This window comes from Penicillium psychrosexuale, assembly GCF_028828465.1.
Source record: "Penicillium psychrosexuale strain IBT 29551 chromosome Unknown utg000002l, whole genome shotgun sequence".
NCBI classification, from domain to species: Eukaryota; Fungi; Ascomycota; class Eurotiomycetes; order Eurotiales; family Aspergillaceae; genus Penicillium; species Penicillium psychrosexuale.
The window spans coordinates 1,768,674-1,782,492 of record NW_026643187.1 but is presented as its reverse complement, the minus strand read 5'-3'; the positions used below and the strand labels follow the sequence as shown (position 1 = coordinate 1,782,492).

The 13,819-nt window shown below is 49.9% G+C and overlaps 9 protein-coding genes across 9 annotated transcripts; 5 read left to right on the top strand and 4 right to left on the bottom strand.

Annotated features, from left to right (window-relative positions):
- Positions 1-150: 150 nt before the first annotated feature.
- Positions 151-1,455, top strand: N7518_001817 (YgfZ/GcvT domain-containing protein; the record flags this gene model as incomplete). Its single annotated transcript, XM_057182745.1, has 1 exon — positions 151-1,455. One exon carries the CDS (start codon positions 151-153, stop codon positions 1,453-1,455), a length of 1,305 nt encoding a protein of 434 aa, XP_057044195.1.
- A 202-nt stretch (positions 1,456-1,657) lies between these two features.
- On the bottom strand, positions 1,658-2,956 carry N7518_001816 (putative cell cycle control protein (Cwf23); the record flags this gene model as incomplete). Its single annotated transcript, XM_057182744.1, has 1 exon — positions 1,658-2,956. The coding sequence occupies one exon, from the start codon at positions 2,954-2,956 to the stop codon at positions 1,658-1,660; it is 1,299 nt and encodes a 432-aa protein (XP_057044194.1).
- A 519-nt stretch (positions 2,957-3,475) lies between these two features.
- N7518_001815 (uncharacterized protein) lies at positions 3,476-5,117 on the top strand (the record flags this gene model as incomplete). The annotated part of the gene is made up of 3 exons (XM_057182743.1): positions 3,476-3,584; positions 3,646-4,011; positions 4,066-5,117. 3 exons carry the CDS (start codon positions 3,476-3,478, stop codon positions 5,115-5,117), a joined length of 1,527 nt encoding a protein of 508 aa, XP_057044193.1.
- Positions 5,118-5,237: 120 nt separating this feature from the next.
- Positions 5,238-6,441, bottom strand: N7518_001814 (amidohydrolase family protein; the record flags this gene model as incomplete). Its single annotated transcript, XM_057182742.1, has 2 exons — positions 5,238-5,398; positions 5,451-6,441. The coding sequence occupies 2 exons, from the start codon at positions 6,439-6,441 to the stop codon at positions 5,238-5,240; spliced, it is 1,152 nt and encodes a 383-aa protein (XP_057044192.1).
- A 367-nt stretch (positions 6,442-6,808) lies between these two features.
- On the bottom strand, positions 6,809-7,123 carry N7518_001813 (uncharacterized protein; the record flags this gene model as incomplete). The annotated part of the gene is made up of 1 exon (XM_057182741.1): positions 6,809-7,123. The coding sequence occupies one exon, from the start codon at positions 7,121-7,123 to the stop codon at positions 6,809-6,811; it is 315 nt and encodes a 104-aa protein (XP_057044191.1).
- Positions 7,124-7,650: 527 nt separating this feature from the next.
- On the top strand, positions 7,651-8,868 carry N7518_001812 (uncharacterized protein; the record flags this gene model as incomplete). The annotated part of the gene is made up of 1 exon (XM_057182740.1): positions 7,651-8,868. One exon carries the CDS (start codon positions 7,651-7,653, stop codon positions 8,866-8,868), a length of 1,218 nt encoding a protein of 405 aa, XP_057044190.1.
- A 401-nt stretch (positions 8,869-9,269) lies between these two features.
- Positions 9,270-10,374, top strand: N7518_001811 (isopenicillin N synthase family dioxygenase; the record flags this gene model as incomplete). The annotated part of the gene is made up of 2 exons (XM_057182739.1): positions 9,270-9,335; positions 9,388-10,374. 2 exons carry the CDS (start codon positions 9,270-9,272, stop codon positions 10,372-10,374), a joined length of 1,053 nt encoding a protein of 350 aa, XP_057044189.1.
- A 186-nt stretch (positions 10,375-10,560) lies between these two features.
- On the bottom strand, positions 10,561-11,534 carry N7518_001810 (SDR family NAD(P)-dependent oxidoreductase; the record flags this gene model as incomplete). Its single annotated transcript, XM_057182738.1, has 2 exons — positions 10,561-11,402; positions 11,462-11,534. 2 exons carry the CDS (start codon positions 11,532-11,534, stop codon positions 10,561-10,563), a joined length of 915 nt encoding a protein of 304 aa, XP_057044188.1.
- A 1,451-nt stretch (positions 11,535-12,985) lies between these two features.
- Positions 12,986-13,315, top strand: N7518_001809 (uncharacterized protein; the record flags this gene model as incomplete). Its single annotated transcript, XM_057182737.1, has 1 exon — positions 12,986-13,315. The coding sequence occupies one exon, from the start codon at positions 12,986-12,988 to the stop codon at positions 13,313-13,315; it is 330 nt and encodes a 109-aa protein (XP_057044187.1).
- Between the last annotated feature and the right edge of the window lie 504 nt (positions 13,316-13,819).

Below are 13,819 nucleotides of genomic sequence, written 5' to 3'. Positions count from 1 at the left end.
CTTAATAATCATTGTAGCTTCTAGACTTTGGAATTATTCAGGACGGAAGGAGTAATAACCTTTCTTACTGCCACGGTTCACCGCCCAACGTCATCGAGCTTTGTAAAGAAATAGATTAACTCACATTGGCTCCGCTACACCAACTCAGCCATGATGCGCCCGCGCCCCTCGGTCTGTCGCCGCTGCCTGGTCCGCCTCAGGCTATTCTCTACCACAGCACAGCGTACCGAACAGAGTCAAAATGCGCCCCTTCCGCCGACAGCAGGGTACAGCCGACTCACAAACCGCGGACTGATCTCCATCACCGGCATCGACAGCACAACCTTCCTCCAGGGCCTGATGACCCAGAATATGCTAGTCCCCAACGATCCGAAACGAAATATTCGACGCACAGGCGCATACACCGCATTCCTCAATTCGCAAGGCCGAGTTCTGAACGATGCCTTCATTTACCCGCTCCCCGGCGCAGAGGCCCAGGGTGCCGAGTCAGGCTGGCTAGTGGAGGTAGACAAAAACCAGGTCCCCGTCCTGCTGAAGCACCTCAAGAAACACAAGCTGCGCGCGAAGCTCAAGCTCCGCGCTCTAGAGGAAGGCGAGCGCACAATCTGGTCCTCCTGGAAGAACCACGCCGAGCCGCAACGGTGGGCTTCATACAGTCTAGAGTCAGAATCGCCATCACCATTCTCACCCACCTCCGAAATTGCCGGTTGCATTGACTCGCGTGCTCCGGGCTTCGGATCCCGCATTATTACGCCTGGCTCGGACGGTCTGCGCACCTATTTCCCGGATGAGGCTCAGGTCGTCGGGCCCGAGGTGTCGCTGGACTCATACACCGTCCGTCGCTTTCTGCACGGCGTTGCGGAGGGCCAGGCGGAGGTTATTAGTGGATCGGCTTTGCCTTTGCAGTGCAATATGGATATGGCTGGCGGTATTGATTTCCGTAAGGGCTGTTATGTCGGCCAGGAATTGACGATTCGCACTCACCACCGCGGCGTTACGCGGAAGCGTCTTTTGCCAGTTCAGCTTTATGATTTGGGTCACGATGGGCAAAGTGCCCCGGATACCCTCACATATGATCCATCTTTCCAATTGGCTTTACCTTCTGGTGAAGCAGATATTATTAAGGCTGGTGCCACTACCCGCCGAGGCCGCAGTGCGGGAACGTTCCTTCATGGCGTTGGCAATATTGGACTTGCGCTGTGCCGTCTTGAAGTTATGACCGATGTTGCGCTCATGGGTGAGGCTCCTGCTCGTCCTCATGAACACCACTTCAAGCTATCCTGGGCTCCGGAAGTCGAACAGCCTAATGAGGTCGGAGTACGAGCTTTCGTTCCGCCTTGGCTTAGAGAGTTCATCTCGGGTGGCAAAGAGGAGAAACCCGCTCCCCGTGATCGTGAAGCAGAAGAGGAGCAATTAGAGGAAGAGGAAGAGGAAGCCGAATCGCACCGAGACTGAGGTGTTTAAGTGTATACTCACTACACACATGTATAATATAACACAGCACAAAATGTCATATGTAAATAGCTTTTGTATCTCTATTCAACTCAACGTTGCAAATACAACATGCTCTGGGGTATCTCTTGAATCTAAATACAATGGTAGAATTAGGATAAACCTTTCCAAAAATGCGGAAATGGAAGTAGCCTCCATGGGAGAGCTAGGTGCCCTTCGCTGCCGCTGCTGCTGCTGCGTCTGCGGCCTCGTCTTCTCGTAGCATCTCTTCTTCGAGGGCTTTGCGCTCCTTCTCACGCTGTGCGCTCTTCAGCCGCATCATCATCACCTCCTGCAGACTTGGCGCGGCTGGAGCCTGAGTGGATGGGTTGAATGACGTTGCACTCGGGGCAGCTGCCGCAGCAGCTGCAGAAGCGAATGAGCCAAACGAGGGCGCTTTGTCAGGTGGGGGAGCTGTTTTCAAGCCCTGGAAGTTGAATGATGATTTAGTAGGCCTGCTGGAAGTGTCGACAGAGGGCCCTGGTGGTGGAGGTGCAGGCACAGCCTGGTCGGGCTTGGGTGATATACCAGGACCTAGATCAGGTTGGTTGCCGGAGGCCCAGAAGACAGACTCGATAAGGCCCCATTCGCCATCTTGACCAGCATGTTGACGAAGCTTTTTCTCGCTATCGAGAACGGCGGTATGGGCGCTCACAATAGACGTGAAAACCACCACGCCCGTTGCAACAGTCTTCTTCTCCTTGTTGTCTCCGATCCGTTGGCGTTTATCTTTAAGCGCAAGGGTATTCTCGATCGTTCCGAACGGCTTGAACAGCACCGCAAGCTGTTCAATATCAAGCTCCAACCCACGACCCTCCCGCACCCAGCGCACTTTCACCGCACGCTCGAGCTCAGGGACTTGCGCGCCACCACCCTCCTTCGAGCGATCCACGCGCTGGCTACTCCGATCCGCCGCCTTGCGAGCCTCCTCTTCCTGCTGTTGAATCTTCTTCCGTTCATCCTCAAGCTCCTTCTTAGCCTTCTCCTCAGCCTCGCGTCGCCTCCGCCGCCCATCCTCCGCAATCCTGTCAATCTCCCGCTGCAGCTTCTCTTCCGCATCCTCGTCCCCGTCCGCCCCCCATGACCTCTTGACACCTTGCTTGATACCGGCGCCGCCCATTTCGGCGGCGCCTGCCCTCTCCCGCGCTTCTAGGTCTTCGCGCATCTTTCGTTTCGCCGCTCCCATCATGTCCCGCTCGCGCTGTTTGCGCACCCGCGCTTCCCGCGCATTGTCGTAGAGCTGCCGCACTGATGTGTCGGAGAGGACATCGTAGGCAATCTGGAGGAAATGGAATTTGTCGATGTCTGCTGCGGTGGGGTTTTTGATTTTGTCCGGGTGGTACTTTAGTGCGGTGCGGCGATATGCGCGGCGGATTTCGGTTTCAGTGGCTGCTGGTTGGATGTCTAGCAGGGCGTAGAAATCTTGGTTCGAGGCGGCGTGCGCCTTGAGATCGTCGTTTGGCATCTTGGTGGTTTATGCGACTGGTGTCGCCTTGGAAGTTTGCGGAGATGAAGTGGAGAGTTTGATGTGGCGGTTTTCGGCTATGTGGTTGCTCTATCAGGGTGTAGGGTTATAAAGAGCACAGTGATAGTCCCGAGAGGAAATTAACCCTAGATTAGAGCTCTTGAACCGAGGTTGTTGTTGAGATTGAGACTTGTAGGTTCGAGTTCAGAGCTTGGGCGGTGGATGCGTTTCGCCTCAGGCCGCCAACCAGTATACTATGAGATCCCAATTGCGAAATAATCAGCAAATCTGTTATTTAAGCTGCTGAATTGAAACAAAGCATTCAGAATTCGGAATTTCGTCAGGCTTTGGCCTTAAATTTTTGAAAAATTAAGTCTGGTTGTTATTACGACTAAAATTGTACGATCGAGGTAGAGATATATAATGCCTGGGCACGTGTGCATCTTGAGTTTCTATTTCCAACCTGTAGATGGTAGCTCTTTTACCACAAGCCATGACCCATTCAAGCCAATTGACAAGATGACAACCATGTCAACATCTAAACTTGGTGTTACGCCTCCAACCAAGCTTCAATTAGCCCTGGCATTGGCTGTTGTCAAGGGAAAACCACCAGGGCAAAGCGTGAAAGGTTAGGCGAAGATCCAACTTTTATAGACTTAAACCATTCGATTATTGACTATACATTCTAGAATACATTTTGCAGATTCGGCAGTTCATTAAAAAGACCAAGGACTTGGGCCAAATTGTTGCAACAGACAAGTTCTTCGATAGCGTCTCTTTCTGGCAACAGGCATACGAACGGTCCGAGGCAGGACAGAGCAAGCTACAAGATCAAGTCCATGAGCTTAACCAGCGTATTGAAGGCCTTGTTGCCAAACTGCGTGTCAATGGCACTGCAAATGACAATGAGAGCTTGCCGGCAAACAAACGCAAGGCGTCTGCTGTTGGCAAGAATGCGAATAGTTCGAATATGGCCAGGAAACGCATAAAGCTACCAAAAAATATGCAGAAAAGCATACCATTGATGGATGATGATGATTCAGGAGAAGAAGATGGTATTTGATTCCCCTTTCATCGACCGACTATGATGATAACTAATGTCATTACAGTCTTATGTCTCACCAGGCATCTGCATACCGTTCAAAAAGCCCTGCAAAGAAGGGCAACTAGCAGCTCTGAGGCTAATTCTCTGGCCGTGAAGGCAGTCATCCTCTGCAAATCTGCAGAACAAAAACTGATCCAAACTATCCAGAGGGAGAGCAGTATGACAGAGCAGAAACCTTCCCAGACAGGGCAAGCCAACATGCCGGATACACATGATGTTATGAATGGTGTGACAGTTGCTTTCCATCTCACACACAAAGTATTGCACAAGATTGGCGGAGCGAAGAATAGAATGCAGCACCAAGGCCAAGTCATCTACTACTTAGTAGGTCTGTTCGAATCAACTATGACAGCACTCACTCTGCAGTGTACTTCAATGTCAAAGTCCAAGCAAAAGTCAGTCATCAAAAACACCAAATCAGGTGGAGACCCAAAGTCTGCCACGCAACCCGAAGAACAAAGCAAACGTACAAAAGTGAAGAGCCTAGCTACCAAGAATGAAATAACCTCTCGCCTTGCAGACCTGCTCTGCACGATGGCACTCTCCCTCAATCTAACGCGTACTGAAGACCAGGAAGTAATGGAAGGGTTTCTCTTCCTTGTCATTGATCGAATGGGCAAAATGCTAGCTCTTCACGTGTTCCATGACCTGCGATTGCCAATGGGCATCTGCCCCGGGATGACGTTCCCAGACGGACTGGAGGCAATGACTGACGAGTGTCTTGGGCCGAACGAGGCACAACTGGAAGCCAAGTATCTGATTCGGCTTCTGGATAGAATGCTTAATGCCGAGCCCCGTCAATCACCCCTCGAGGCATCGGCTGCTCGGCAATTTGTCACAAAAGCCAAAGATCGTCTGCAAAAGTCTCTCCTCCGGGCTGTATTCGGACCTGATGATCATCTGTTTCGGGAGGGCCTGCGGCGTCCGCATACTCCGCCTCCTCAGGTACTTGAGAGTAAACAGATGGATCAGAGAGAGTTTTCGGATTGGCTTACACAGGAGCTGTGGCGGCTTGTTGGTTGGGATGTGTTGAGGACCGTGGTTGCTCCAACCTAAAGCCTTAGATCATGACTACATTTGTCTTATGTTTGTTCACTGTGCTCCTTTATACCTCATTGTTATTGGTATTATATCTACAGACCGTATAGCGATATTTATGCTAGATAGTATATGTGCTTATTCAAGTTTCAAAACACGAACCGCATTGCCACCCAAAACAGCAGCCACAGCCTCTTTTTCCCCCTCGAAAGTCGCATCAATAGCTTTATAATTTGTTGTCACACTGATCCATTCCTTCTCGCCCTCATTTAGAGGCGGGAAGAACGGATGATCGGTACCTATGTTATATTAGCTTGAGTCCACCTACCAAAAATATAAATGAAAACATACCAAACATAAGACGATCAGTACCTCCCCCGGCAGCAACAGCAGCCTTGAGCCCAGCAGTCCCATAGACGACAGCATCAAGGAAGATATTTGTCTTCAAAACCTCCCAGATACTCCTTTGCGGGCCAGGGACATCGCCACCATTCTCCACAAACTTCCGTTCATGCATAATACAGCTCTCGATGCGCCCCGCCAAAAATGGCAAAGTGCCGCCCGAATGCGCCAGCAGGATTTGCAGCCGCGGGAATTTGTCAAAGACACGGGACAGCAGCATGCGAGTAACCGCAATGGTGGTCTCAAGCGGGAATCCCAGCGCCAGGGGGAGGACATGACCGTAGCGCTTTGTTACCTCGGGACCACCAAAGGCCTCATCAGGGAGACCGTAATGAGGATGCAAGAAGAGAAGGAACTGCGTTTCCTCCAGAGCAGCCCAAACCGGACCGAGCGCTTCATCATCGAGACCATTTCCCAGCCCGGAGGTCCCCATAATCACGCCGTGGATATGAGGCAGGGTCTTAAGTCTCTTGATTTCGTTAACGATGATATCTGCGCTGGGTGCGCTCAGCGGCAAAGTCGCAAATGCAAATAAAGTCGACCTCCCCTGCAGAGGGAGAGTGTTGTCCGGGTCAGTGGACTTATTGTTCTGGGCACAGGTTTCCTCTAGATCGTTGTTGATGCGCTCGGCCCATTGTTGGGCTTCGGCGGGATCGAGGAAGTCTAGCCAGGGATTTGCGAGAGAGATCACGCTGCAGTCAATGCCATGTTGTTGCATGAAGGTTAGCTTGACATTGATGTCGGAGTAGGATGTGTCGACGGGACGGCCGCGCTCGTCGATTGGAATGGATGGGTCATCGTCTGATGACAGGATTATCAGGCGCGGTTCTCCGCTCGCTGGGTCGTGGATGTAGGGGACTGTCTTGCGAGCGCGTAGCATCGCCATGTACGATGGAGGGTACACATGGGTGTGGACATCGACTACTAGAGGGCGCGACATATTTGGGAATACAGATAGAATAGAGGAAAGGGAAGAAGAGAGAGGCAGGGGTATCCAAGTTTGGATATCCAAGTGAGGGGAGGAATAGATAAGAGCTGTTGAGCGGGGACGCCCCTCTGAAGCGCGGAGATGTTACAATTCCTTTATCTCCGATAAGTCTGGTCTGTGGTCTTTTGATGTTACGTACAGAAGAGGAATGCAATTTGAATGTGCTATCGCTTGATAGAGGAGATATACAGCTTATCATTAAAAATGCCAAGGCCCTTCAAGACTCGATTATAATCCATTCCCATTTCATTCATGGGCAACTATCAATTTCAGCGCTGAAGCAATCATCAACATGCAATTTGACATACACTCATGAATACTAGAGCTCGGAACCAGCCAGAGTGATAGGCTTCACGTTGGTGAAGTTGGGCACATCGGCAAACACCCCCGCACTGGCAGGGTTCTGCAGAGCAGCCTTCACGGACTCCTCACTCTCCCACTGGAGAGTGGTGATCACCAGATACTGAGGTCGCGAGCCATCAAGCGCGGTGGTGAACTTGGTGACATGCCAGCTGATCAGGCCGTGGCTCTTCCAGATGTTTTCGATGAGTGGCACGTGGGTTTTCATGTAGTAGGTCTCGTCAAAGTGGACGTCGACCTCGTTGGGGTACATAACAAGGACGGTGTGTGTCATTTTGGCGAGAAAGGGATTTGAATGAGAAAGGGAAAGATAGTGTATATTGGAAATGGAGGTGATGAAGGAAGCCTTGGGGTTTTAGCTACTACCGAGGTCCGTACTGGAGTGATTCCCAATCAGCTTATTAATGTGCAAGTGGACATTTGGAACCTTCGAGGTGGAGGGCCGAGGCCTTGATATGCAAAGTACGGAGGACATGTCGGAAGTAGCAGATCCAAAACGTAAAGCATGAGCATATTCAACGCATAACTATCTCATGCTCATTTTATTCATCTTGGAACCAATAAAAAGGGTTAATCCTCCGTAGTTATACATCAGCACTAAGGATTAGTAAGGTTGACTGGCCCCGCCTAACCTTGGAACCTTGGCGGGGTCAAACCTTCATTTGGAGTAAATAATGATGCCTGGGTGCCTTGGTGCCTGGTTTTGGCCTGGACACTTGAATTAAGACCGGCAGAATAACAAATGAAGAGCGGTATAATAAGCGGCCAGGAACCAGCCCATCATTTATCTCAACCTTCACAATGGCTCGAATTATCAGCCTCCGAGCTGTGAGATGGGGCGTAATTGTGCTCGCCCTAGGCATTTTTTACAAGGCCTATGTGCACAACATTATCTTTCTCACAATCGGCATCGGCCGAGAGATCCAACCAATTGACGAATTCCCATGGACCTGCACTCGCCTCCAGCATCCTCTCTTAGAAGGATGTGAGGATATGTGGCTAGATGATCAAGGGAGGAAACTGTACGCAGCATGCGGCAATATAGAATCCAGACAGGGATGGAGTCCGGGTGGCAGAAAATACAACATCTCCGCGAGATCTCGCACGGATCATATCGCAGTGTTGAATATTGACCAACCCGGCCCGGACGGGCTGTATGGCCTCCATCAGCTGAAAATCAGTGGTTACCTCGGCGATCTGGATCTACATGGATTTGACGTGCGCAGTGTTGATGGCAGACTTCGATTCTGGTTGATCAATCATAGACCCGCAATCGAACCTGCAACAGGGAAGTTCCTTGATGCTCAGGCCGTTGGAGCGAATTCCACAATTGAAATATTCGATTTGAACGATGCCTCAGAGACACTTGAATATGTCAAGACTATAGCCAGTGACGCGATCATCTCGCCTAACAACTTGGCCGTTGACAAGGATGGCTTGGGCATCGTGATTACCAATGACCACGACGCCAAGGTCGGCACTTTCACAGCGTTGGGAATGTTGATTGGCGAAGGAAGCCTCACCTATTGTCGATCTGACACCGGAGAGTGCCATGTCGCTGCCGACAAAGGCTTTTCTTTTGCCAATGGCATCGTCCAGGAGAACGGGCTCTACTATGTGGCTCATTCGGTGACTGGAGTCGTCACTGTTCACAAATTAGTTGGAGACCAGCTGATTCAGGTTGACAAGATCTACACGGGATACCCGATCGATAATCTGTCCCTCGATGCAGATGGGAACCTCCTAGCTGCCGGATTTCCTGATTCCATTGCATTTATGAAGTCTACAGAGGACCCATACGGGTTTGTTGCTCCTGCTACCGTTCTCGCGGTCAATGGAATAGCCACTCAGTTGAGAACTCACAGAGGGAAGGATTGTAAGGTCACGAAGCTCGTGGAGGACAGAGATGCCAAATGGCTTCCTAGTTCGACTGTTGTGGTAAAAGATGTGAAATCGCACCGTTTGTTCCTCGGGGGAGTCTTGTCACCATTCATCACTGTATGTGAGCAGCGTATTTAGTTCCTTGATGTGCCCTCTTTTCAGATTTGAGATGCGAAGATCTATGTCGGTAGGGGTCACTGGCGAGGAGTGGGGGATGTGGGCTTGATCTGCGCTGTCAGTTTACGATCAAATGTACAGCAATCAAACCAAATGGCCTGATAACATTCCTTCGACGATACAAACAGTCAAATCTCCAACAAATCGAATATAAACGCTTATCTTCTGTCTTATCTGCCCAGCCATCCACGCTTATCTGTCGATGTATGCCGCCGACCTATGATATTCCCCTTCTCCGACTTTCCCCTCTTCTTGAGATCTTTTCTTTCCATTCGTGCACTCACTTTACAGGCTTCTGTCACTGTCTCGGTTCCTTCTTACAGCAACAGAGTTCATACAATTTCCCAGAAGCCGTGTACGCAATGATCTCCAACACCCCCGACAATCAAGCGTCTGCCGCGGTAGATAAGGATGATTTGAAGATACCAGTATGCTCTGTCTCTGGTTATTCCAAGCCACGACTAATGAGATCTGCTCTAGCTGATCGACTTCGGCCCATTCTTCACGGGGACCCCATCCGATAAACATGCCGTCGCTCTCTCCATAACCGAAGCCTTCAAAACATCCGGCTTCCTTTATCTAAAGGCCCATGGCATTCCACCATCCGTGGTGTCCGGGGTGTTTGCGTCATCTGCCCGTTTCTTCGCCCGCCCCCAGAGTGAAAAGGATTCCCTGGGCTGGACGACCCCGCAGTCGAACCGTGGTTACGTCGCTATCGGGCGGGAGAAGTTAACCACCGTCGACGAGACAACTGGCGTCGACACTCTTCGTGCGTCCGCACCGGATATCAAGGAGACTATGGAACTTGGTCGTGAGGGAGTCGAAGGCCTGCCCAATCGCTGGCCCGATCATCTCGACGATGAAGGAAAAGATTTCAAAAAAACTATGCAGTCATTCTTTGAAATGGGAAAGACCCTACATAAACATATCATGCAGGCCATTGCATTGGGAATGAATTTGCCGGAGCACTTCTTCGACGACTCTGTCAATGCCGGCGACAATAATCTCCGTCTGCTTCACTATCCTTCTGTCAGCAAAGAAGTCTTCAAAAATAACCCTAACCAAGTGCGCGCCGGCGAGCACAGCGACTATGGCTCAATCACTCTGCTTTTCCAGGATCAACACGGCGGTCTGCAAGTGCGCAGCCCCAAGGGAACCTTTGTGGATGCAACTCCCATCGCTGATGCTATTGTTGTCAATGCCGGGGATCTGCTTGCTCGATGGTCCAATGACACTATCAAGAGTACCCGTCACCGAGTAATTCAGCCACCCGTGCCCGAGGGCTCTGGGGATGATGCTTCGGACTATCCTGCTCGGTACAGCATAGCGTATTTTTGCCAGCCTAACAACGATAAGCTTATTGAAGCGCTGCCGGGAACGTTTGGCGAAGAAATCCAAGTGGCCAAGAAATACTCGCCGATTACTTCAGGCGATTATCTGGTCCAGCGATTGACAGCGACTTACTAAATAGTTGAACCATGACCTTGAGATTGGCCTGCGAAGGTCATTTTCGTTTCGTGCTTTCATTTGCCTTTTACTCATGAGCGTTTAAACATTCATATCTGGAAATCAAGAACTCTACATATCTCTATTTTCATTGAAGCTCAGTACAGCCAATGTATACCACTGCACTTGGCCTGAACGAAACCTCACTCAGTACACAGCAGGGCAAACAGAAATCCGGCCACCATCAGTAACTAAGATATTACCATTGATATAGCCACCCGAGTTACTAGCCAGCCAAACAATCAAACCCGCAAAATCCTCCTCACTACCACCGCGAGTAGCCGGAATCATGTCCCTCGGGAATGAGCCGTCAGAAATCGCGCGACCCTCAATACCCGCGGCCTGGAAGATATGATTGGCCATATCCGAGTAGTAAAGACCCGGCGAGATGCCATTAACCCGAATACCGTAATAAGCAAACGAAGTGGAAAGCATCTTGACCAGATGGGTCGTAGCGGCCTTGGAAGAGTTATATGCGAAGCTGAACGGCACTTTGCGAATAAACCCAGCAATGGAGCTAGTGATAATAACCTGCGCAGTCGGGGCAGCAAGAACATCCTGCTGCGGCGCAGGACGGCGCTTATTGGCCGCTTCCAGCAGAGGCAAGAACGCCAGCACCGTGTAGTACGACCCGGTAACATTTACATTCATCACTTTGTTAAACTCCTCCATGGGGATATTGAAGAGTTCATCGCGGACTTGCGACAGCGGCGGGAGGGTCCCGTCTGCTGCGGGTTGCGGGGGCTTCATGAGGGGACCCATTATGCCGCTGTTGGCGATTAGGAGGTCGACGTGTGTTGTTTGGGCGGCGATGGCGTTGTAGGCTGCCTCGAGTGACTCTTTTGAGGTGATGTCGCATTGGATTGGGATGACGGTGCCGTTTATGCTTTGCGAGACGGTTTCTTGTAGCGCGTCTTCGCGTCGGCCTAGGATGAAGATCTTGGAGACTTCATTGGCGTCCAGGGCTTTGGTCATGATACGTCCGAGGCCTGTGTTTCTGTTAGCTTACATGTACACGTTTGTATCTGTGATATGATTTGGTTCTTACCACTTCCGCCGCCGGTGATCACGACCACCCGGTCCTTGACTGAGAATAGGTTCGATGCTTGAAGATGGGCCATGGTGGTTAGTTGGGCAATTTGATGGTTTGGATGAAGAGAAGAGAGGATGTCTTCTATAGAAATCAAGGCCCCGCGATATCGACATTCTGGGGTTTCTCTTTCCCCGCTTTGGATCGGCGACGCTGCCGAGAATAAATTATATCACGGAGGAACGCCGATTTCATGCAGTAACGCCGACTTTCCATTCATTTCGACATATTACAAATGTGTGTGTTAGAATGGGTTTGTCGAACGCTTGTGAATATTGGAACTATTAGTAATGTTGCATAAGTTTAGGGCAGCTCCATAGTTTCTCTTTTGAGCATACAGGATATCCACATCTAGATTTCCCATCCACACCAAAGAATTGTGATATTTCGATGATTTATGAATAACAGTCCTGACGCAAATAGTCAGGATCATTCCAGGTGCTAGCTCAAATATGCGATACGCGTGGCCAACTGCTCGCGGCTTATAGGTCACCCTCAAAAGTCTTTCTGGTGCAGGAACACAGTTAAATGGACTCTGTTAATTTGATATAAGGTCGCTTTTGATCTACACGGATAAGCTCGCCGATTGCCGAAAGAGAACAACATATAAGAACCCAAGCTATACGCTCCACTATTTCTAGTCTATGTTGGCCCACTTGCTGCATAACTACATCATACTTGATACAAACATTTAACTAGCACCTTGTCAAATCACTCAAAGCTTCTGAATGGCCAGGAAGATCCATGCAGCTGTCTAGCCTGCATGTAATAGTAACTGCAGCATCTGCCCAATATGGTTCTATTTGCATGATGTATATGAATAGGGTCACTTTGGTAACTCAGTAACTCGATGATGATATCCGTAACCCTACAGATCGATGATACCAGACCATTATCAGGGCTATTACAGAGTGCTAAGCAAAGAACACACCCAGTTATATATTATAAGGCCCCATAGAAAGGAAACTAGGTGCGGGAACGCTTGCCGATCCACTTTCGCCCGTAGAGCCTGTGACAGGTCATATGTCTGTATACTTCCTATTCGGGTTCTTCGTACTTCTAGAGTTTAATCAGAGCTCCGATATGATTTGCTCTTATACTCGGTTAAAGACTCCTCACTTTTAAACTTAAGCCACTTTTCGGCAATGCTCCTATCATATACGACATAGATTCAAGAAGCCGCATAAGCGCTACAGCATAACGAGAACCAGCGGTGAATTGGAACATCCATTAATGGTATGGTTAAATATAACACCATGGATATAGCGGTAAACTCTGCATGTCCGGCCGGGATACACGGCAAATCCTCATCGTCGCATCTTCTGGACAGATATGTAAATGTGCCACAAAAGAAGCAAATCCTCCCTAGTCCCCTTCCTAACCCCCTTCCTAATTTCCCCCTTCTCACAGCTCCCGAGGTTCCCCAAAGCCAGTAAGCACCTTTTCTGGAAAATTGCAGAGTTACCCACTGACTATCCAGTCATGACTCAATGGATCGGATCCCTGACCAGCCAGAATGGCAATTCTCTGGCTGGTGTATTCATGATCAACGGTGAGCCATGGGTATTCGAGAAGAATGCTCGCGGCCAACCGGCGGTTCCATTTCAACGGGCCCCTGCAGTCGTCAATATTCCTTGGAAGGAGCTCGAAAGCATCCGCCAGTCCCTGCAGAGTCGTGAACCTTTTACCGCGACTATTATGGGCTCTACTATGGAGATTGTTTGGTCTAATGGTGTGAGAATCACTGCCAATGTGCCCCATTGCGATACCTATGGTTACTTTTCGGGAGAGGGTGGCTGGCGGACGCAGTGAGATATGGTACTTAAGGAGTTGAGTTGATAAACTGCTCTGGCATTGTGTACTGCGACTTCCGGGCTATCTATATAGGAAAGACTGCCTCTCCATGGATTCCAGCGACAGAGCAATTCTATTTCTACCACTCTCATTGTTACATATTTATTTTGCTGATGGTTCAACTAAGTTCCGTATAGCCTTTCCCCCTTGTTCCATCAAACGCTATCCGGCATTGTCCGGTCGGATTCGATTTCCACCCCCACAGATATCTCGAATTGTACGTTAGTCTGTTCAGGCCCATGGAATGTTGGCAGTGCGCCGATGTCATCTGTTGCCGAGTATCCCGAGGATTGTTCTTTAAGTGGGGATTGCAGTATCTTGCAACTACTAGACTAGCCAAGTATACGAAGAACGTCCGCTCTGACGAGGATAAACACCATTCGGAATTCATCCCCGTTCAAAGCTACCCACATTTAGCTCTGAAGATGGTGTCTTCACCATTGTGTGATTTTCTAACGACCC